The sequence below is a fragment of the Passer montanus genome, unplaced genomic scaffold (genome assembly GCF_014805655.1).
Source record: "Passer montanus isolate IOZ18808 unplaced genomic scaffold, ASM1480565v1 scaffold24, whole genome shotgun sequence".
In the NCBI taxonomy this organism is placed as follows: Eukaryota; Metazoa; Chordata; class Aves; order Passeriformes; family Passeridae; genus Passer; species Passer montanus.
In genome coordinates, this window is record NW_024367037.1 from 8508573 (window position 1) to 8531020 (window position 22448).

The following is a 22448-nucleotide window of genomic DNA, read 5'->3' on the forward strand; positions in this document are numbered from 1 at the left end:
GGAGTCAGGGGTGCCGGTGCCGTGGCTCTGCAGGGCCGGCTCCCGAGGCCAAGAGGGGACACAGCCCTTTCTGTTCATCCCTTCCTCCTCCCCTCTTGTTTTCCATTGAGACCATTTCACCACTCTTATTATTAATATGTTTTTTCGACTATATTCTGCCCCCGTCCCTCCCGCCCTGGCCACTAGCCCTCCGCAATCTCGTCAAAGGGATGGATGTTTGGGATGGGTTGTAGCTGGGGAGGAAGATAAGTCCTAGACGCGGGGGGAGGGCGGGAGAGAAGGGGAGAGATTTTGCAGTCGTCTCTGGGCTGATTGGAAGAGGTAATCATTGTATCTGCGGCCGGAGGATTAGCAGATAAACTTTTATTGCTCCCTTTTGTGAGTGTGTGTGCGTGTCTTTGTGCGTGCGTGGGTGTGGGTGTGTAGAGGAAGAAGTCTCTCAAAGGGGAAAATCTTTTCAATTTCCCTTTGGCAGGTGCAGGTCAAGGAGGAACTCATGAGCATTTTGTTTGATCCATCAGCTGATTAGGAGAGGGGAAGCTATCCCTCTTCTCTTACCCTTCCTTTCCCAGTTTTGAAATCATTCCTTCCCCACCACTGCCGCCCTCCTGTCCTTCCCCTCCTCTTTCCCTTCCCCTTCCCCTCCACTGAATGAATGGAAGAGTCTCCACGGTTTTCTTCTGCTTCTCGCCCTGGACTGGAGAAGTGAGGGGGCATCTGTCATCCTCGTCCATCTCTTTCTCGCTCCATCCATTCTCAAGGGGATTTCAGACCGTGCAATGTGTTTTCAGCCTCTTGCCGCTGCTACCACTTGATACTGTGTTATGCGCAGGGAGAGGGTTTTGCAAAAATGGATTTATTCGATTTTAAAGGATGTCTTCTCTAATAAGGTTCTCATTGCACATAAATATGACTAAATCCCCTATTTGGTAAATCTTTCTCTACCCCACCCCTCCTCTTTGGGTTCCCTCCCGCCCGCCCCCACCCCTTCAGAGGAGCAAGCACAGGGAGCTGATGACGGACCCATTAATCCCTTCTTCAATGCATCAAAAGAAGCCGAAGGGCTGGAAGTCGCTGGGCTCGGAGTCCTGCAGGAAATGCTTCGATCTGCTTTTGGTTCTGTATGAAACTGGTGACTAGGGGCTCGGCTCGCTCCGCCGCCGCCGCCCGCCGGCACCTGGATGCGCGGGCCGCCGCCGCCGCCGCCGCCTTGCCCGCCGCCGCCGCGATGCACCGCTCCTGGCGGTGCTGGTGATCGCTCGGGTGTGATGGGATTGAGCCGGCGGTGATCATTTGAAGGCGGTGAGGGAGAGCGAGGGAGAGGAAAGGCTGCTCGGCTCTGCTGTGTGTGTGGGCTTCAGGCATTTTTTTTTCCTTTTTTTTTTTTTTTCTTCTTCTTCTTTTCCTACTTCCATCCTCTCCCCGCCACTGGAAGTCCTCCCGTATCTAAATGGAATTAGTGGAGACCGAAGCCCCTTGTGTAAGGAACAGACATGACCCATGGGCGCAGCTTCTTTCACAGTGAGTATCAATCTCCCCCTTGCCACCCCCGACCGAGCTCCGCCGCCGCGCACGGGCTCCTGCCCTGCGCTGCCTCCACTCCTGGCGCAACGGGACGCCCAGGCTTCCCGGGCGAGGGGGCGAACTCCCCCCAGGCACACACCGCATCCTCTCCCCCACCACGCTGCGGTGCTCCGGAGGGCAGCCGGTGTCTGCCAGCGCCGTGGGGCGGGCGGCGGGGCACGCTCCCGGGGGCTGGAGGCTTCCACCTGGGCGCGACGCTTCTGCCGGCTTTTGCCGCGCCGGGAGAGAGCGGAGCGAGCTGCCCGCGGCGCCGTGGGGCCCCGGCCGGGGCTCGAAGCGGCCGCCAAGGGTGAGGGGGCGCGGGGCAGCGCCGGGAGCCGCGGCGGGGGCGGGGGCGGCCACCCCGGGCACGGATCCCGGAGAGCTGCGGGGCGGGGGCGGCGCTTTCGGCTGAAATCCACCAGGATTAGCGAGGAGGCACCGAAATATATCACCTACTCTTCCAAGACCTTAGGGGCCTCGAGGTGCGAGGTGGGACTCCCTCTCCCGCCTCTGTTTTGCGGAGGGTCCGCTGTTCTGAAGGGGCTCGACTGGCCCCAGTTCCTCCCAGCACTTCTCTGCGCGCCCACACCTGTACAATAGCGCTATGAGCAGGTATTGCTTGTCCAACAACTCTTCGCCAGGCTAAGCCACGTCTGTGCCAAATCACAGCCTCCTAAAAGCCTGGCCAAAAGATAAATCACTTAATGTACAGCTTGTAATGAAAAAAAATGCACAGATCCAAAAAAGATGGAAAGATGCGTAATCAGAGTGGCACTAGAAAGCACGATTATAATTACACCCGTGATTAGGAGGGAAAGGGGGAGGAAGAAGACAGTGAGAATGCAACAAGAAATTTTGTGGAAACTTCTTTAAAATAATTCCCAAACCGAGATAATGACAATATTGTTGCTATGCTGCCAACACTTCCCAAGTGACAGTTTTCAATGAGTGAAGATTCCGTGGTTGATCTCTTTGGGGTCTTGCTTTTTTCCCCCCGTCTCTGAAAAGCACTGTTATTTTTCTGTGGCTTGAGAAAGAAAAAGGCGTGAGAAATTCAAACCTGAAATTTGGTATCATGGGTGCATTTGTGTAGAGGGATCATAGAATAAAATGATCTGCCTTGTCTACTTGAATAATATGTATTTGTGTTGGCTTTTCCCAAGAAGACCACAATTTTAATTACTTTCTGGCAACTTGCATATTTTGGTGCTACTGTTAATAACACTAAAACAAGAAAATTTTTCTGGTTTTTTCTTTTTTCTTTTTTCTTTTTTTTTTTTTTTTTTTTCTTTTTTCTTTTTTCTTTTTTCTTTTTTCTTTTTTAACATGAGAGAAGTGTTTCACTTATCTATCCAAATGTTAAATATTATACCTCTAGAATAAAACCAAAACCCCCAAACACTTAGTTTCTAAGTCTCTGCTTGTCTATTGGACTTTATTATCAAGATTATTTTGACTGCTTATTAGCAGCAAATGCTAATATAATGACATTTAAGTAAAGTTCTCTGCTTTAGGAAAGCAGCTCTATGGTTTGGAAACCTCTTTTCTAGAAGTTACAGCTGGAACTGAAAAGACCTGTGGGGCTTTTGTCGTCTTAGTAATAATATATCTGTGACTTGGACCAACTCTCTTTACTTCTCTGAACTTCACTTTTGTCTGTATAGAAAATGAGGGGAAACCTAACAGATAAAGGTGTTTGAAATAAACGTGTAAGGATCAGATATGCATTGTTATGAATTGCCTAAAGGAAACACTTCTCATGTGGATTTTGTTTGGTTATCACGCATCCTATTCTAGCTTCCACAAATTTATGGGAAGAAGGAACACTCACAGCTGATTTCATATTTGAACACCAATCGACTTTACACTATTGAGAAACTAGGTGTAGGCTGGTAAAGATTGCAAGCATAGATGCATTATGATCACTGCATGAAACACAGCTCAAGTAAATGAGCAACTCAGTAAAGGGATGACTCCTGCCTTGCCTTTGGATTTTGACAGAGTTGGCAGGCAGAGTCCCAGCTAGCATGTATTCCCAGAATTCATCCCTGAGGAGAGCAAGGGCATGAATGGCTAGGTAGCATTCAGATCCAAGCAGAAGGTGTAGTGTTCTCACTGAATGCCCATGACATGCAAGAGATTTAACTATCAGTGCTGCCAACATCTGTCCTTAGCGGCTGTGAGCCTGACCAAGAAATAGTGAGTTTGCTGCCAAGCCTTCATTTTCCCAGAATTTCAATCTTACCCTGCTTAATAGAGCAGCCATCATCCATGCTTCAAACCCTCTGTCACATGGGAAAGGTCAAAGACAAAGAAATAAGGATCTCAATGCCATCAGAATACTGGAAATATGGAGAATGGCTTCCTTTGGAGTGAAAATGACACATAAATTGTGATAAAAAAGGTGAAAATGTTGAAAGCACCATCTTGGAAAGGATCATAATTACTAGCCCATGGTGGCTTTTAGTGTCTCTTAGGGAAAATAAGAAGAAAGTATGCCATTCAATTACTTTTATTAATTGATGGGTTCCTCGTCATAGTCATCAACAAAATGGTAGCTGACTGATCCAAAATGTTCCGAATAAGCACACAACTTAATTTCCACCTTAAGGTCAGTGTAGCCTGGACACTGTGTTTGGGCCTAATGCCAAACTAGCTGGGGCAAAGCCCTAAGCACTCCAAGAAATGATGGATCTGTTCTCTTTTGCACTTGCTATTCCACTTTCTCTGATAGCCAAAGAAGTTATGAATGATGACAGGAAAATCACTGTGTGATTTCTTCATCAGGTAGCTAGCTAGTCACTTTGATCTCCCAAATTAGTCTCATTATGACTCTACTAAGGGTTTGCCTCTTAGTCTTTTCTAGTCAAACTGTTGTATCTGGAAATTCCCAGAAACCCAGTCATTATCTCCAGGTCAAAGTCCATTTCAGAAAAGGGTTGCATTTGTTTCTAAGAGGCACAGTTGTCCTATCATGGTTGGAGACAGCAGATACCTGTTTATAAAGTGGGCTGCAGGTTCACTGCAGCAAAAAAGCAACAAGCAACACCCTCTCAACAAGTCAAACTAGATTAATGAGATTGTTAAACACACACAAAAAATTACTTCACTAGAGATTTGCAAATGCTTTGATGGATGTGAAGAACCCAACCTCTCACTTCTTTCCTACTCCCAGTACTCATTTTCAAATTTTATTATGCCAGAGTGAGAGACATTAGTACACACAGTGGCATTGAAATTTAGTCTCCCTCTGTTAAAAGCAGCCACTTTTCTACTACTGATATGAACTATTATTATATAAATAGGTATTGGTAAAAACGTTTTTCCTTAATATTAAAGAAAAAACAAAAAAAATGGATGGGAACACCAGTGCCTGTGGATTTTGTTTTAAACCCAAAAGATTTCCTCTTTATTTGCATACATTTGCAAAGAGAAGTACTTACAAGAATAGGTCATGAAGAAACTTGGTTATACAATATGTGCAATTAAAAGATGCAAGTAAAAGTGAAACTTTTTCTTTACAGCAATGCTATTTCATTTGTATTCTTGTAAGATGAGTGCAAGTAATTTGATTGCAGAAACTATCACTCTGTGATATTTAATGCATATTTCTCTTTCAGTTGTAGCAAGTCTAATCATCCTACATTTGTCTGGGGCAACCAAAAAAGGAACAGGTATGTAAATGTCAAACATTTTTTTCAGAAAATTTAGTAAAGACCAAAATATGGATTTGAGGTTTTAGTTTAGTTTTTGAAATTTTTAGTAGCTCATTTACTTCCAGTGTCTGCCCTTTGTCCATTTGTTTGGAGTATTCACATGCCTCTATACACACAAAAAATCCAGGGGTGCTCATCAGGCTCAGCCTGACTTTAACTAAAGACTATTAAACACTCCTACTTTCAAACTGGGGAGTCCAGTTTGGGCACTCAGCCACCTACACTTAAAACCTTTTTTCTTGTTGAAGTATGATTAAAAAACTGAAATTTGGTATCATGGGTGCATTTATGCAGGGGGAGTAGAGAAAGAGATTCTTGAAAGCCCTGGATGCTCAGTGTGAGGAGAGCCTGTCAGGGGATGCTGCTAAGCACGGTGTGTGTCTGAACCTGTGTCTGAATGCACAGTCCCTGCAGGCTGGAATTTATGCCAGGAAATTGGGCTCCGTGTCATACTCTGCCTGGATATGCACCAGGGTGAAAAAGAAATGCTTGCAGAGTATAAGTCTGATCTCAGATGGTTAATATCATCCTTGGAAAGTGCTTGTTTCCATCCGTTGATCCTAAGAGGGAGCCTCAAACACCTTTACTCTGTGCACAGGGGGCTTAAGTAATATGGGACAGCTCTTTGGTTATGAAATACCTCATTCAGAGCAACACCAGTCTAGAACCTATTATCCTTCCTTTTAATAGCAGGCTAGATATATTTCCTTCTGAAGAATCCATCTCATTTTAGCCTACTTGTCAAAGCAAGATGCTTAGGAAGGGATCCCTGATCTTCAGCTTCAGCTGGCCCAAACCTTTGACTCCAGTCTCTCTGCCAGAGAGCAGAAAGAAGTGCAAGAGATTCAGGACTGGGAAGAAAGCAGACAAGAAGGTCTGACTCTGCTCTCTGAGGATTCACTTAGGAGAAGACAAGTTCTGGACTGTGATTCCTGGCCTCAGAGCTATTTATTAATTTTACAGCAAACAGATAAAAATAATCTATGAACCAGATTCCAGGATTTCCCCTGTCTACCTCTGTCCAGTGAATATAGACTAAATATGCTGCAGATTTAAAACAACATATATATATATGATCATAATTCTCTGGGTTATTGCCCTGATTTTGTGACTGATATATTCCTGTATTATGACATGAAGCTTGCTGATAAAGCACATGCTTGTGCTTTTTGAGATGTATGAGTGGGAAATTCATGCCTTCCAATTCTCAAGCACGTGCTTTCTTTAGAAGGTTATTATTTTAAAAGCAATGCAAATTCATTTTCCCCTAGACATTCAAACCTCTCCTTTGCTTTGAAAAACATATTTTGAGTAAGAATTATATGTTTGTACCCCTAAAAAACAGCCTTATTTTCCCCTAGATCAATTATCATACTCAGTCTCCACAGATAAAAGTTTGAGGCCACTGACAGAAAAGGGGCTGTTGTATTTATCTTGTGAGAGAGTTTTAAGTGTCACATGGACATAATAATTTTTGGGCTAATTATATCATGCTTAATGTCGTTATTTCACAGAAAAGCAAACTGTTTCCGAAGGACAGAGACCAGTGCAGTGTGGAACTTGGACAAAATATGCAGAAGGAGGAATCTTCACTTCTCCAAATTACCCCAACAAATATCCTCCGGACAGAGAGTGTGTCTACATTATAGAAGGTGACCAAAAGAAGAATCTTTATATTTTGCCATCAGCTGTATTAAAAATAATAGGTTTTATTACAAGTGAAAAGTAGGTAAAGTCATGGAAACAAATATTTTCAAGACAAAATATTTAGAGAACCTCTTGATTTCTGTTTTGATATAACTCGTTAAGGTGGTAAGTATGTAAGACTTAGTAATAAATAGTACTTCAGGAATTTATTTCAGGATATTTAGAAAATTAATAGAACCTAAAATGCAATGTGACAAAATAAAGGATATTTTAAAATGAGTAGTAAAAATGAACATGAGAAACAAAAATTGTTTTGACTTTCATGCAGACATTTTAAACTTACTGTAGCTGAACCAGGGATGACAAGCTTAGTACAGTAAAAGAAAATATCTATGTAGTGAGTGTTAAAATTGTTTTCCATCCAGTTCATAAGAAATTACAATGAAATAAACCCAACCTACAAAATTAAACTAGAGGAGAATATGCATTGGCATAAAGCATCTCTAAAACTTAGTTTTTAAAGAGTATACAGTTGCAGGCACGGAAGTGAGGTAAGAAAGGCTAAAGGTATATTGCAAACAAACTATGTGGTTTCTTTTCATTAGTCTTAGTACACTGGATGTTGGAAAGATTGCTGTGATAATGAATCTGTGGAAAGTAATAGAGGTTAGATCCTCTCAGAGCTCAGAAAAGATGAATCAGAAACTGTAGAGTAAATCCCTGGAATCAAAAAACTTCTTTCATGAGTTGTGAATACATGTAGAATAAAACAGTGATGGTCTTCTATCCATGTTTCATTTAGAGAATTATTAATTAATGATTGAGTGAGAAACTACAGAAATCATTATTTTAAAAAAGATGCAGGTAGCATCAAGGTATATTTCCAAAGATATATAGCTGATTTAAATTGAATGAACTGTTCTGGACCCACACACACTCTGTACTTTTAGAAAGTCAAGAGTCACAGTAAAATGACTGAATTTCACTTTGGTGCTAGATAACTTGACAGAAGTAAGTCAGAAGAGGTGATTATAAGTAACGTAGCCAAACAAACTCTTAAAACAAAATTTAAGCTAGCCTGTACATGTCTGAAATTTAAACAGACACATGGTAAATATTTAAATTCCAGCATAGTTTAGTAATTGGTTTAAAATAATAAGTTTTTTGAAGCAGATAAATGTATAAGTTCAAAATATACAACGTAGTATAATTTTTTTTTCAGTTACACTCATATTGTTCAATCCGGGTCTTTTTCTATATATTGATCAAATTATCTAACACTACTGTGAGACTGGGAAGAAGCAAGCCTGTTTTATCTTCAAAGATCTGAAACACAGGATGTTTTGTCATTAAAGTGAAATGGTGTAGAAAATAACCTACCATTTTTATAAAATTTAGTCCCACATCTCAGGTCATGAGATATTCTTTCTCACAGTAAGAAGGTGCTTGAAAGTCCAATATAGTAAAGACCTTTATCTTTATTATAGCAATTAAGTACTTAAAAAATATAATATGCTGAAAGATTGCAAAATACACTGTTGAAATAATGTCTTTAGATCTAAAATATCTAAATATTTTAGATCTAAAATATCTAAAAATGGAAATGCCAAATAACAATTTGAAAAGGAGACATTTATTCAACCAACTTCTATGACGAAGATGAAATTCCACATTGACAAGTTTAGAGCAATGTATAAGGAAAAGAGTAAACTCAAGAGACATCTTGTTATAATTTATTGGAAAATTCAATCTTGTAAAATTCAGTTGATCACAATTTTTTTATGGCATGGGTATTTTCTTCTTCCCACCCAGCCTAATCAACAGTTTGGATTCCAGCTGGTTATTTTAAAACCTACAATGAACCATAGACATTGCATAACATTTTCAGCTCTGATGTCCCCGTGTCTATTTCTGTCTTCTAAAAAAATCAGAAATAGTAATTTCTGTCTGGAAAATGTCACAAAAATAAGCAGAGATATAGGAAGATATCTGAGCAATAAGATTTTAAAATGTGTCAGATTTCCAAAAAAGGCAAAAGAACTACTGAAGGTCAACAAAACCTTTTTTGTAATTAAAATAATTTGTTTATCCATATTTATTCTTTTTGCAACATATAAGATGACAGAAAATTATAAAGAAGTCTAGTAAGTATCAGCTTTTCCCTACATCTTTTATATTCTGTGAAACTCATTGTCATAAGGCACTGCTATTAAAAGATTAAAAAAAACCACTGATAGCAATGTCTTTGAAATCAGATAACAACCTATAGAAATCGTGGGTAATCCTGAATAAAGGAGGAAATAAATATTTTAGAGTAAGACAGAAACATCTCTTTATGCATTTTATTTCTATAATTAGTATTGAAATTTCAATATGCTTGAACAGCTTCTGAATCTTGTTGAATGCCAAGCACCAAACTAGAGGGACTCTTGATGTGGTCTAGAATATCATCTGCCCATCACTATCTCCCTGTTATGATTCTCAGGGAGTTCAGCCTACCAGGACTGTATATAACATACTGAAAGCTGTATGATGTGGGTATAAATGCATATATGAATCACCAGGTTCTTTTCTGGCTGCTTGCATTCATTCCTTCATGTATTTGCTGTCAAACATAGTCTTAGGGCAAATTCAAACACAATTCCTAGTGACTTTATGTGGTTGTTACCGAGGACTCCAGCTTGTAGTGTGGTGTAAACAGCTGAATTTCATCTCAATTTGTTTTCCTCCCCATTGTAGTTCAACTTGTATGTATGCAATCCCTTTATAATCTCAAAATTATTTTGGTGATGTAAAGGAGCTGGCAGAAGTTGTCAGGATCATAGACTGTGAATTTCTGAAAGAAAAGGAGATTCCTGACTGCAGAGGCTTCTATCCCAGCAGTCAAAGACATAAGCAAATGAAACAGCTGGAAGTTTCTTAGATTATTCTGCTTTCTTTCTCTCTCTCTCTCTTTTTTTTTTTTTTTTCCTCTTTTTTTTTTTTTTTTTTTTTTTTTTTGGTTTAAATTCTGATTTTGTAGTAACAAAAATGAACTCTTTAGACAACTAGGAATTTTAAAGTTCTGGTTGAATGCCTTTCTAAAAGAAATCCTTTAAGTCATCTGGAAATCATGGCCTCTGTACAAAAATTGTTATGCTACAGAGAAGTGTCACAAATGAGGCTTGGAGGAGTGGGATACAACTCCCCAAGGAGTTTCTGATGAATCCCATCTGCTTTTCAAAATGCAATGAGAATTTTTTCTTTTTGTTTGGTTTTTTCTTTTTTTTTTCCTTTCAATCTTAGTTGGCATATAGAAAACATAGAAAATGAGCTGAGAAAAATTGGCCAAATTTCACCCTTTTTCTGCATATTCATGATTCTAACCTGACAAAATTCACAGCTGCCCAGAACAATCACAGCAGTGACAGCAATAGCCTTTGCCAGACTGAAGAACATTTGGCATGTGTGCTATAAAAGGAAATTTGCGCAGGAGATTTTGTAGGAGCAAAGACTTTTATTTGTATTAAAATATTTGGGGAGTGGGATAGTCATGCCATACACACTATAACTTGAGAATCAGTTTAACAATCATATAAGTGAAAAACCTGTAAAATTGTAACCACTCTTCTGCTTTTAACAATTAAGTGCTTATTTATAAATGCAGGTATGGACCAGAATTGCTTTATGGAGATATAAAATATATCTTCCACTTTACAAGTTTGTAAACATACAAAGTTATCAATCTTGAAAATCTCATGTTCTCACAAAAGACCATTAAACTCTTTCATGATATTTCACAAGTGTTAGACCATTAAACTTTTTCATGATATTTCACAAGTGTTAGAAAATTGTCATGTTATCACCAAATGAAAAACTTCTGCTCAAAGTCCTTTTGTATTCCACAGTGATTTTTGTGTTGAAAAAAATTTCACCAAAACAATGAAAAAACCCTATTTTCAAATGAAGATGAATGTGGTTTCCTTATCAATAACAGCAGGATAGCCAGAAAGAATGAGGATTATTGAAACTATTAGTAGGGCAGCAGTTCATAGAGATGGCAGTAGGTGTTGAGTTGTTTCTAATTTCCATGCAGTGTGGCAAATTGAAACAGATTTTTTCACTTAACTTCAGCTGTCACTACACAGACTTAGAGGCTGATCAGTATTAAAACCTTAATTGTGTAGTTTTTTGCAACTGTTCTACTGCAAGATGGAACCCAATTACTTTTTTTCTCATTGGATGTAAAATCTTGAGTTCTTGTGTAAGATAGTTAGATGAAAAAGATGACAAGACATGCAAGCATTAAATAGGCCTTTCCATGGTTCTAAACATTTTTTGAAGAAAGATAATTGGAAGTTAAATATGGAAGTTGTGGCATTTGAATTCAAGTTATTTTATGAGACATTATTCAATATATTTCATTTGGAGTGGACAACAACTTTTCCTGACATCACAGCCACAGAAGAAGTTCTGAAGATGTAAATGGGCTCTACCTGTTAATTAGGATACCAGAAATAACCACTCCATCCTTCCTTTTCTGATCAGATGGCCAGATACCAATGTGGTCTGGAAGATTTGCATATTCTGGATGTTTTTTGATTTATTTTTCTGTAGGTACACACACACTAGTATTAGTGACTGTTCTGGACTTGTTGCCAGTTTATTTCTGTAAATTTTACAGGAACCTCATTCACACATCCTTTGTTGCAAAAACTGTGGCACAAGATGTGTACTTAAACAATAGCTGCTTGTTCTACCTTGTGTTTGGAAAAGAAACCCCTTATCAAAGCCAGAGCATAAGTGTGAAATGATACAATTTTTGCTAAACGGAACTTAAAATTGAGAATTTGAATTATATGTTTTCATCCTTTATGGTCATATCTAGGAAGTTTTGACTAATTTTGTGTCTTATGTAGATTATTACAAACAAAGCATTTAACCATTAACTAAATATGAAACACAAGAAGAAAAACAGAAATGCATTTAAAAACACCTGATGAAAAGGTCATGGATGTGTGTGTTTCACTCTGGAGTTACACACAGTTACAGAAATATGAACTGTTTCTAGTGGCATGGCCAAAATGGTGCCAGAACATGACTTCACATTTATAAGGGATATGAATGGGCAGTGGTCTAGCCTTCAAACTCAATCCCCAGCCTTGTTTTATCCCCAGTGGAGAAGTGCTGCTAATGAATATTCCATGCTCCATTCGTAAAGTGAAGTGGCCTCTACTCACAGGACCTTCAGGGCAAAGTGGAAACTTGAGCCCTCCTGATTCTCTAGCAAGATCTGAGCTTCACTAGGAAAAGCCTCATGTTTAGTTTGCTGAAAATTAAATAAAGGCAGAATAGTGTAAACTATACCAATATTATGGTCATAAAACTGGTTGGCAGATTCAGAAAGTGACATGTAGATTAGGGTTGTGGAAATTTTGTTTTTTCTCAGGTTATTCATTCACCCAGCCAATAGCTCTTATGTGTAACTCTGTAGGCCTGTTTTTATTTATCCACAATCTTTCCTTTTACTTCAGAGCCTCCTATACTAAGGCTATAGTTTTACATCAAAACTATAGTTTTGTATAGTTTTCTACATCAAAAATCATGTCAAATAACTGAACTCTGAGGGGGCCTTGTGGCCATTTTTAAAGTTACATGAGTCTTGGATACAGAGAAGACCTGTGAAGAATTTAACTATGGGCCAGCACTTGTAACCCTATTCTTAGTATGAATTAAGGCAGCAGAAATAAAGTTTTTAACTCTATTCTTTGTATGAAATAAAGCAGCAGAAAGAAAGTTTTTAAAGGATAAATATGTTATGATAATGGCACAAGACATTTTTGAAGCAATCACTTTGTGGCTGCAGGAAGGACAGCTGTATGCTGCTGTATGTCAGCATAGCTGACAGCCAGTAGTAGGAGAATTGATCTTCATATCTATTTAGTGAGATTAAAACATAATAATAAAGCTCTAAACAGGTTAATAGCATAACATTGGAGTCATGAATGTGTAAGATTTTCAAGCCAAGATGAGCATTCTTAAGATTACCTAAAGTGTTGTCAGAACAGAGTTTCTGATACCTGACACTACAGTCCTTAGGTGGATGATGAGCAGCTCAACAAACCTCCTTAAATGGAATAAGAGCATGCAGAATATGATCCCAAATTGAAAGCTGCTGATTGCTCTCTTCTGTCCTAGTATTGCTTAGTTGAGTTTAAATCAATAATTTTTATAAAAGTGTAAATTCAAGGATAGAAACTTCTGAGTAAAATTAATCAATGATGTCTTCCAGGTACTTAATATTTTACTATAATCTAAAAAGATTTACTTTGGTCTTCAAACCTCAGCAAGGATAACATCATTATGAACTCCTTTACAAGCTTTATTATCTGACCTTACTTTTGTAAATTTTTTTGTACTTTCAAAGTAGCTTCCATAGACTGTGAATTTGGTGCAATTATATGTAAAACATAGACCTTTGCTTTTTCTACTGAATTTGTATGGGCATAAAGATCACAAATTTCCTGTAAATTAGTATAAATAATGACAAGTCACTAGTTTTTCCCTGAATGTGAATGTCTTCAAATTAAGAACAGTAGAAAAGGTTTCTTTTTATGTTCAGTTAAATGTTTCAATAAATATCAATCATCCAGTTACATTAGTATTGTAAGTAAAGCTGTTAAAATATTCTTTCTTTCCAAATAAGGTGTTTTATTAGCTTACTTCTCAAATGCTTCTTATAAAATGAGGCCATATTTATTTACATGGAATAGTCATAAGAGGGATCTGACTATGTGCTCTTATATAAAGATTTCAAAATTTACCTGATATCTTCTTACTCAGTTAATTTTAAATAGTCTCTCGCCTTACGTGAATAATGAGTTCATAACAAAAGCTTCACTTTAAAACATTTCAGAATCCAAACAAGATCTTTATTCTTGTGACACTGACAGTTTTCTTATTACTCTTGAGGAAATAAATGTAGAGATACTGACTCCTGGAGTGGCAACAGTTTCCATGCCAAGCAGTTTCCATGTTAATAACTCGGCATGGAGTTTGATCTTTCATTATTTTCTTGTGAAAAAAATGGTAACTCTGGCAAAGCTCATGGTAATGCAAACCTCTTTTGATATGTGTAATGTGTAGGACATTAAGCAGTTTCCATGTTAATAATTCGGCATGGAGCTTGATCTTTCATATTTTCTTGTGAAAAAAATGGTAACTCTGGCAAAGCTCATGGTAATGCAAACCTCTTTTGATATGTGTAAAGTGTAGGACATGATCCCATGAGAGGCACAGCAGGCAATGACATAACAAATCCTTGTCTTAGCAGAAGGCTTTGTCAGCAAAAGGCTCCAGTGCACCATGCTCTAGACACGGAGGCACACAGCTTCTCCTATGGCCAGGATAAAGCATAGAAAACAGTGCACCTCTAGGAGCTTGCCTCTCATAGAATGTATTGATCAAGCCAGGATTTTCCTCCTCCTTGTAAGAAAATATTATATTTCTACCAGTTACTTTTTTTTTTTTTTTTTTTTTTTTTTCTCTATAGAGGAAATGCCAGGAAATATTTGTTTTAGAGATCGTTCCAATCATCTCTAGACTTAAGACCTATCATTAAAGATGGATTTTTTAAAATGTCTACTTAAATGGCCACAATGAAATTCCTTCAAGATTTTCAGTATATCATTTGCTCTTCAATTATAATCCTTATCCAGGATCCTTATTTCTTAAGTGAGAATTCATTGCATTTGTTCTTACGTTTCTAATGAGAAGTAATTCTGGGTATATGGAATTACACTTCAGTTTGTCATTGGCTGCAACACATATAGGAAGATAGTCTGTCCTCACTGCAGCACAGTTCTGATCAGCCTTTTCCTCATCATTTTTCTCAGTACTAGGTATTAAAAAAGTATTCTGATTAACACCCCTCCACAAAATACAAGAGAAAAAATATATTTTTCTAAATATGTAAGTTTCTTAGAAACATTTTCTAGTTTATATTTGAAGAAATTATCCCTGGCTATATTTTTCTGTTCATCATCGATATCTCTCTCTTAGCTTTACTAAGCACTGCTGTCAAGAATACTTTTTTAAAGGAGAACAACAGACAAATAACCTGACATTGTGAAAGCTATAGAAAATATAGATGTACTAACTTTTAATTTAAAATAATATAGATGTACTAATTTTTGTACAAGTTTTTAAACAAAATTTTAGGATCCATACAAAACTAATAAATTTTTTTTATTCAGTTTTGTTTTAGTTTTGAAGGGTCTTGAGTTAGAAAATAATAAGATAATTTTCTTTTTGGTCCCTAGCTGCTCCTAGACAATGCATTGAACTACACTTTGATGAAAAATATTCCATAGAGCCTTCTTGGGAGTGTAAATTTGACCACATAGAAGTACGAGATGGACCTTTTGGCTTTTCCCCAATCCTTGGACGTTTCTGTGGACAGCAAAATCCACCTATGATAAAATCCAGTGGCAGATTCCTGTGGATTAAATTTTTTGCTGATGCTGAACTGGAATCTATTGGGTTTTCTGCTCGGTATAATTTTACACCTGGTAAGTACAAACCATCACATTTCTAATAGAAAATCTTATCATTGTAACTTTTCTAATGATGTATAATCTTGCTGTTGAACAATATCTTTAACTGCGGGTTAGTTTATTGTCAAGAAAGGTATTAATATATAGGAAATTTATAAAAGTCATATGTATCTTTTGCATAACAAGTAAAGCTTATTCAAGGGAAAGATTTTCAGATTCTGCAGTTTTTAAAAGTATTATTTTCAAATGAATGCTATTACAGAAGGTCATTCAAAATGTTTCATAGGAAGTTTAGTGTTTTATGCTTGGCTGTTACACTGTACAGCTTTTCTTTCAAAAAGATCATTGATAAAGTATTCTAATAAAAAAATTTAATTATCTCAGAAAATTCCATCATTGCTTTTCCACTTCACCAATCATTTCCCCAGCTGAGGAGTAGAATAGTTCTCCTTCCTCAATAAAGCAAACTATTACAAGTGTTGCCAGAAGATATGTGAGGTTCAAATAGTAACATGTATTAGATATTTTTCTTAAAAGGCTGCAAATCTTAATTGCAATTGTACAAGTATTCTTTGTCACTGCTTAATTCATTAAAGTAAAACAAAATTCATAGTCATACTTTCCATTAATTCCCCAGCTCCCCCACTTAACAAAAGATTGCTGATTTAAAATTTCTTCTTTGGCTGCAGCTCCACTATACTGCACTGCAACTGCACTGCTGGATGTGACGTATTTCTGTGACTTCTTATGTATTGAGTGATGAGTCATGCTTTAGTATAGCTGACTCTAAAGCACTGTAATTATTATGTAATTTTGTCAATTATGTCACTATTTTTTCAGCTAAATTGTTGTATTAGGTTGAACAATATTCTCTAGAATACTGTCTAAAATTAGCAGACCCAAAATTCTTCCTTAATTATTCCAGTAGCATCATAGAAGATGGCAGGTCTACCGGCTCTGTGTTCTTCTTTCTGGTTTTCTTTCATTAATTCAAGGAGAATATTTATAAAACTAACCAGCATAGCAAAACAGTATCACTTCTTTCAAGTCCATGATACTGTTTTTCAGTGGCTAAACATATATAGGAGGTTCAAACAGGAACAGAAGAGAGAATTTCTTTAGCAAATTATCTGATATCCAGGTATATGTATCTGTTGTAAATTCAAAGACAATAGACAAAATTTTGTTATAACCGTGCATATCCACTCTGAAAAGAGAGTTAAATTTTTATCTCTCATTTAGCATGGGTCTCGGGGCTTTTGTCACTTCCTTGCCCTGTGCCATATGTCCTTTGCTTTAGATTTCTTTACCATTTTTTTTCCAAAGAGTTGTGCATTATGGTTGAAAATATATTAATAGCAAAATCTGCTACTTTGTCTAAAAACTCTTAAGTAAAAGACAATTTCATGGACCATGTTTTATCCTCATTCCTTTTCTACTGATATAAGGAGAATTTCTACACAAAGATCAATGCTAATAAATTGATACAGCAGCATAAATTATTCTAGACTTAAGATGGAATAGCTATATTTTTTTTCTTCCTTGATTCTTTCCTTTTTCCCACTCCATATATTTCAATAGAAGCTCTGCAAGTAGTAGAGAGCTTCAAAGAATATTGGCCAAAATGAGAATATGATTAATCTGAGAAGTGCAAAACAGCACTGCTGCCTCCTTGATCACCAATAAGAGGAAGAACTTCACATTCCACATTATTACTTGGACAGTCTTTTATTATGTATACATGGATAAGGCATGACATTTTGAGATCTATTTTCCATAGGTGTGCAGAGGGAGGGGTTCCTGCCAACTCATAAAAGAGAATGATGGCTTTTGAGGTTGTATAAGAGAGTAACAGAGAGAGGATAACACTCCAGAGTATAACAGAGCAGCATAGAGAGGACTCCAATACAGAAATTATCACCCAAACCACCCAGAACCAGCTTAGGTAGTGACAAATGAAAAAATTAAATTATGAACAATGGAAAGATCAGAATAAAATTTTCAGCTAACCTCTCCTTAAGGAACTTGAAGAAAATATTCCAGAGCAAAGACTCATTTGGAAACTGTTCCTGTCTCAAACAGCTGAATGCTCAGGGGAGATGTGGTTTTTGTTGCCACTCATCTCACTTGCCAAAAGCAGGATGCTCTTCCTAAAAGCAACCTGCAGAGGAGGCTTTTTTTCATCCAGAGACAATGCAGTTGTTTCTCAAGTATCAGCAATATTTGAGGGTCCCCACCTACCCCTGATGTGTCTCTCATCTGCCTCTTTTGCATTTGAGATCTTAATGGAGAATGAAGAGATGTGATGTTAAACGTGTGGGTGTGTGTGAAGATTTAAAAAATAAAAAGTAAATTTGACTAAATTGAAGCTGCAACTCTTTATTGTTATTTGAATGGTACCTGGAGAAACAGGGAAAGAAATTATTTACTATGTCTCCAGGGTGTACAAAAACAGATAACTGGATGAAGTTGAAAAAAAAAATCAGTTAGGATATAATGAAAAATGCTGAAATGAAGATCTATTAGTCTCTGCAAATGGAAAGAGTCCTGCACTTAAGGCATTTAAAATCTAGTTTGGACTAAGTCCTATAAAAAGAAATTATATATAAAAATCCTAAGATATAGACTAATAATTTGCAATCACAACAACTTTTCTGTTCAATAATTTCTTTGACTCCTTGGTATTGAAATGGTTGGAAATCCATCCATCCATCCATCCATCCATCCATCTATCCATCCATCCATCCATCCATGACAAAAATCCAGTAGGGACTAGGGTTTCAGAAACAAATGTAACTCTTTTGCCATACATTCTTTTCCTTTTAAATGAACCTTTCTTCAGAGGTCTTTTCAGTACTCTAAAAAGTGAGATCTTGCAGAAGAAAAACCTTTAGCAACAAAATCAGAGCTACACACATAGCCAACATAAACACACCCAGAAAATGCTAAAACTACTGAATGTTTTTCAGAAAATTCCTTATTAAGAGAATAATTTAGGCTTTCATTTTTGTCATTCCTAAATTGTAGTGTTAAGCGACACATTGTTAAGATCAATGAAGTTGTATGTATGGTATAATAGACTCTGAGCTAAGGGAAAAAGTATTCATTTTCTGCAGAATTACAGTTAGTATCAGTAATAATCTGATGCATTTTGATGTAAATTTTCAACCATTTTGCATAGATGAGAGTTTACAAACAAATGGAAACTTCTTTAATTTTTATATACTATTATAATTTTATATTTATGTTAAAATTCTGATTGACTGTGTTAATTTCAAAATGGAACTATCTGAACCTATTGAACCTTCATAAGATTTTTTTTACAAACTTTTTTGTTGGGTTGCTTCTTTTTAAGGAAATCTGATGCATGAGAGAAACACATATCAGGATACAATATTTTCAGGTCCTGCTGGTTCATTTTGAATACCATATTGATTGGCTAGGGAAAAACCAGTGACACAAGGATAACTCATCCTTGCTCTTGTTTTGTCATTCTTTGGGCCACTGAAAGGCCTACACCTGAAGTTTCATTTCACAGCTCTAGATTCTTTAACTCAATCTATTGCTCTCATTTTTTCTAAAAGCTTTCATCTCAATACTGTCTTCCAAAGTGGTGTTGAATCACTGTTTTGTGTAGAAAAATTCAAGTACTACTTCAAATTATTGACAACTCTTCTTTAAAAAGAATTTTTTTTTCTTTTTTATTTCTTTTTTTTTTCAGTACAGACAAGAATTTAGGCAGAGAGAGGCTGTGTTTATCTGGGCTTTCTTGCTCAGCTAGAATAATCAGATTTCTGTTTATCCTGGTCCCTGATTTTGCAGGACAGTGGCTTAAGATAGCACATCATTACTTTCAGTTCCTTCACTTAGCAGAAGCCATCTGTGTTTTTATTTAGCCTCATTAATATAAACGTCAGTCAGTAATGTTTTCTATTCAACTGCCTGTTAACAGAAAATGAAAAAAAGATTTATATTCTTGTGTTCCAAAAAGTGGAATATTAAACACTTTCAACTGGAGTAATAGAACTTTTACATTCCCATTACAGTGAATGTCAGAGTAATAAAATAATTATGTCATCTATCTTGAGGGGAAAAAAAATAAAAAACAACCCAAATTCCTCTTCATTGGGGAATTTGTATATTTTAGAACTCATGAAAAATTTAATGAGCATTTATTAAATTCAATCACAATTCTAAAAAAAACTTAGCTAAAATATTGTCAAATGATTTTGCCATCTAATGTCCATCTTCTGCCTGGAATGTGTTCAAGCAAGGGATATTTCCCAGGCATCTGGAATAGCTGAATATCCATGTGAGCTGGGTCACTTGTACTTTTTTGTTTACTCTTCTGAACCTGGTCTGATTACTTCTAATTTAGTATCAGCAATGACAATCACTTTTAGAGCAACTTGAAATCCAGTTAAGCTTTTTGAGAATCAATAAACGATGCCAGAGCCGTTTAACTTTGAATCAGACAATGTTTTTCTTTTGGGATCAGAGTTGGTTTGGAAGATGAGAAATTACACTCATTACATTACACTCATTATAACTTCATTTAAACTTTTGAGACAGAACCACGTGATGTCAAAAAAGAAAAAACCAAACCAGAAAGTGTGAATCTGTTTTATTTATTGAGATATAACTTCCCAGCACTTCAAATTGCTATAAGCAGTTTCCTGGAGTTATGAATTTTTATTGTGCTCCTACAAGTGTGCTTCATAAGAGTCAGGCACTTCATTACTGTTTACAAGGCATTGGGGCATCTGGTCTTGGGAAAGGGAAGGAATTTCTCTCAAGTAGGATGATGCATTACATTGAAAATCATGATCACAAGTTTCTATTAAACTTCAAGTGTAAAATAATTCCTTATGTGGAGCAAATGAGTATCTAAAAGGTCTCATGGGGTTCTCAGATCCCATATTATGTCTTGCCATCACATAGTTATATGTTTCTTTCAACAATACCCAAAAGGCAAATACAGAACTTCCTAGTTTAGAAATTCCTGCGTGCTGGGAGTATCATATTACCAACAGAAGGAAGTCGAACACTTAAGTACCTACTCTGTTGAGCTTTGATGTAAAAACAAGTGCAAGAGAAATATAAGATACAGTTTTAAGTATTTCTAGCACTGGAGTAAAGAAAAATGATAGCTTAACTAGGGATACTTACTGCTTCCCCTGCCATCAGTGCACCCTATTCTCTACAAAACTCCCTTCCCTGTATTCATGCCATAATAAGCTGGACATTGACTTCTAGAAAGGTTTACTGGGATATTCTACAGCAGTACAGGTACACATAATTCTATTCCACCCCCACAGGAAACACTTTTCTTCATTTGTAGGTGACGTCACCAATAATGGTGATTATGTTGCAATGGTAAATATTCTATTCAGGGGAGTCTCATTTCTCTGACAAAATATCTGTGTTTTTGGAGCATCTGAGGGATCTTTAGGAAGCTTAGATGTACATTAAAAATTATTCCTAGAAAACCAACATTTTAAGAGTCAGCTGCATTTTTATAATACCGTTTCATTCTATAAAGAGTTTATATTATTACTTGTTACAAAACAATTAAATCTAAATCTTAGAAGCAGCAGAGGATTTTCCTTAAATATGGCCTTTTTCTTATCCTCTTTTCCCTAAGGATAAACTTTTGACTTCTTTGTGTAAATACTATGCTGAGTTAGCTTAACCTTGAGTCTGATCTAAAGTGACTACCCTTTGCTTTAAACACTTATAAAATGAGGAAATAACAAGTGGGCCCTGGAAATTTGTTTTCCCTATCAATTCTTGATTTCTCTGTAACGTTTGTGAAGCACTTGGAAATGGCAGATCAGGGAGGATAATATGGAATTTGCGCTGGGTACTCATCTTCTACAATAGAAAGTGTTTAAAACCAACTTATTTACAATGAAAATTTCATTATTTTGTGACTATCCACATTCAGAACAGCACCTCCAAAGCCTGTTGTGTTATTTGGTAGTTCTCTTCTAAACATTATAGCACTTCTTCAGGGGAAAAATTGGAAACTTCTTGTCTCATATGTAATGAATACAGAGTTTTTAGTTACTCTTCAAAGATTTCCTAGGTCATCTGATTTTCTCATCTGGCAGATTTTCTAATAGCTCATATTGGGATGCACTCCTGGGTGGTTGCATTGTGTTCTCCTTCTAACAACTCTGCTGTCTGTAATAGTTTTAGGGACCTTGGAAATGTTGATATCTCAAGAGATTCTGCTGACATTGCAAGAATTCTTTTTCTTCACTAATGCTTTTCTTAATCAGTTCAAATTTCATCTTTATGCATTGTATCTACAGGTTTATAAGCTATTACTGGCGTGGTAAATAAATCTTAGCAATCACCCCAGTGCTTTTGTCTAATCAGTCTGAGTGTGCCCCATCTGTCGGGGCAGAAAAACTATTTTTTAGTATGTCCATTCAGTTGTGACAGGTTTGATTCTTTAGCTGTCAGTATATATTAGGTAAAACCCATGTTTATATAATTTCTTTTCAGTCATCTTTTTGCATAGGTTCAAGTAACTGTGATTGTAGATTGTTCCAGTTATTGTCTAATTTATTTAATGGAGCATTTCTCAATTCTAGCAGCAATAAATAGTGTTCTTTATTGAGATATTTGCCTTTTCTTAAACAGATTTTTACTGCTTGTGTAGTGCTTCCAGTTTAGTCTCCTTAAAGAAACATGCACAAACTGTTGTTAGAATTCACTCAGTTCCCTATAACTAATAAAAAGGCTTCTTGCCCCATAATTCGTAGCTTTGCAAACTTAAGTATTTGTAAAACTGAGTAGTTTCTGTTTCTAGAACTGAATATTCTGGCAGTATGCGATGTTTAGAAAATGATGAAATGTGTCAGATAAAAACCAGTCACCATTTGTTACGTACACTCATCTAATGTCTAGCATTAGTTCATTTTCCAAGGACAGTACTCATATTTTTGTAAAGAGGACAATCCAGAGAATCTCTTTT

The 22448-nt window shown here is 36.8% G+C and overlaps 1 protein-coding gene across 6 annotated transcripts in view; it reads left to right on the top strand.

The window, feature by feature from the left end:
* The first annotated feature begins 446 nt into the window (after positions 1–446).
* NETO1 (neuropilin and tolloid like 1) overlaps positions 447–22448 on the top strand; it is a 79413-nt gene continuing 57411 nt past the window's right edge. For 3 of the 6 annotated variants that reach the window (XR_005627638.1, XM_039711121.1, XM_039711122.1), the window contains exons 1-4: positions 447–1521; positions 5187–5240; positions 6797–6934; positions 15230–15478. Coding sequence is in view for 3 of the 6 variants with exons in the window: in XM_039711121.1 (XP_039567055.1) it covers positions 1494–1521; positions 5187–5240; positions 6797–6934; positions 15230–15478 (469 nt within the window). In the remaining 3 variants the exon portion in view is untranslated. The remainder of the gene's footprint in view (positions 1522–5186; positions 5241–6796; positions 6935–15229; positions 15479–22448) is intronic. The other 3 variants (XR_005627636.1, XR_005627637.1, XM_039711120.1) reach the window with 1 other exon arrangement.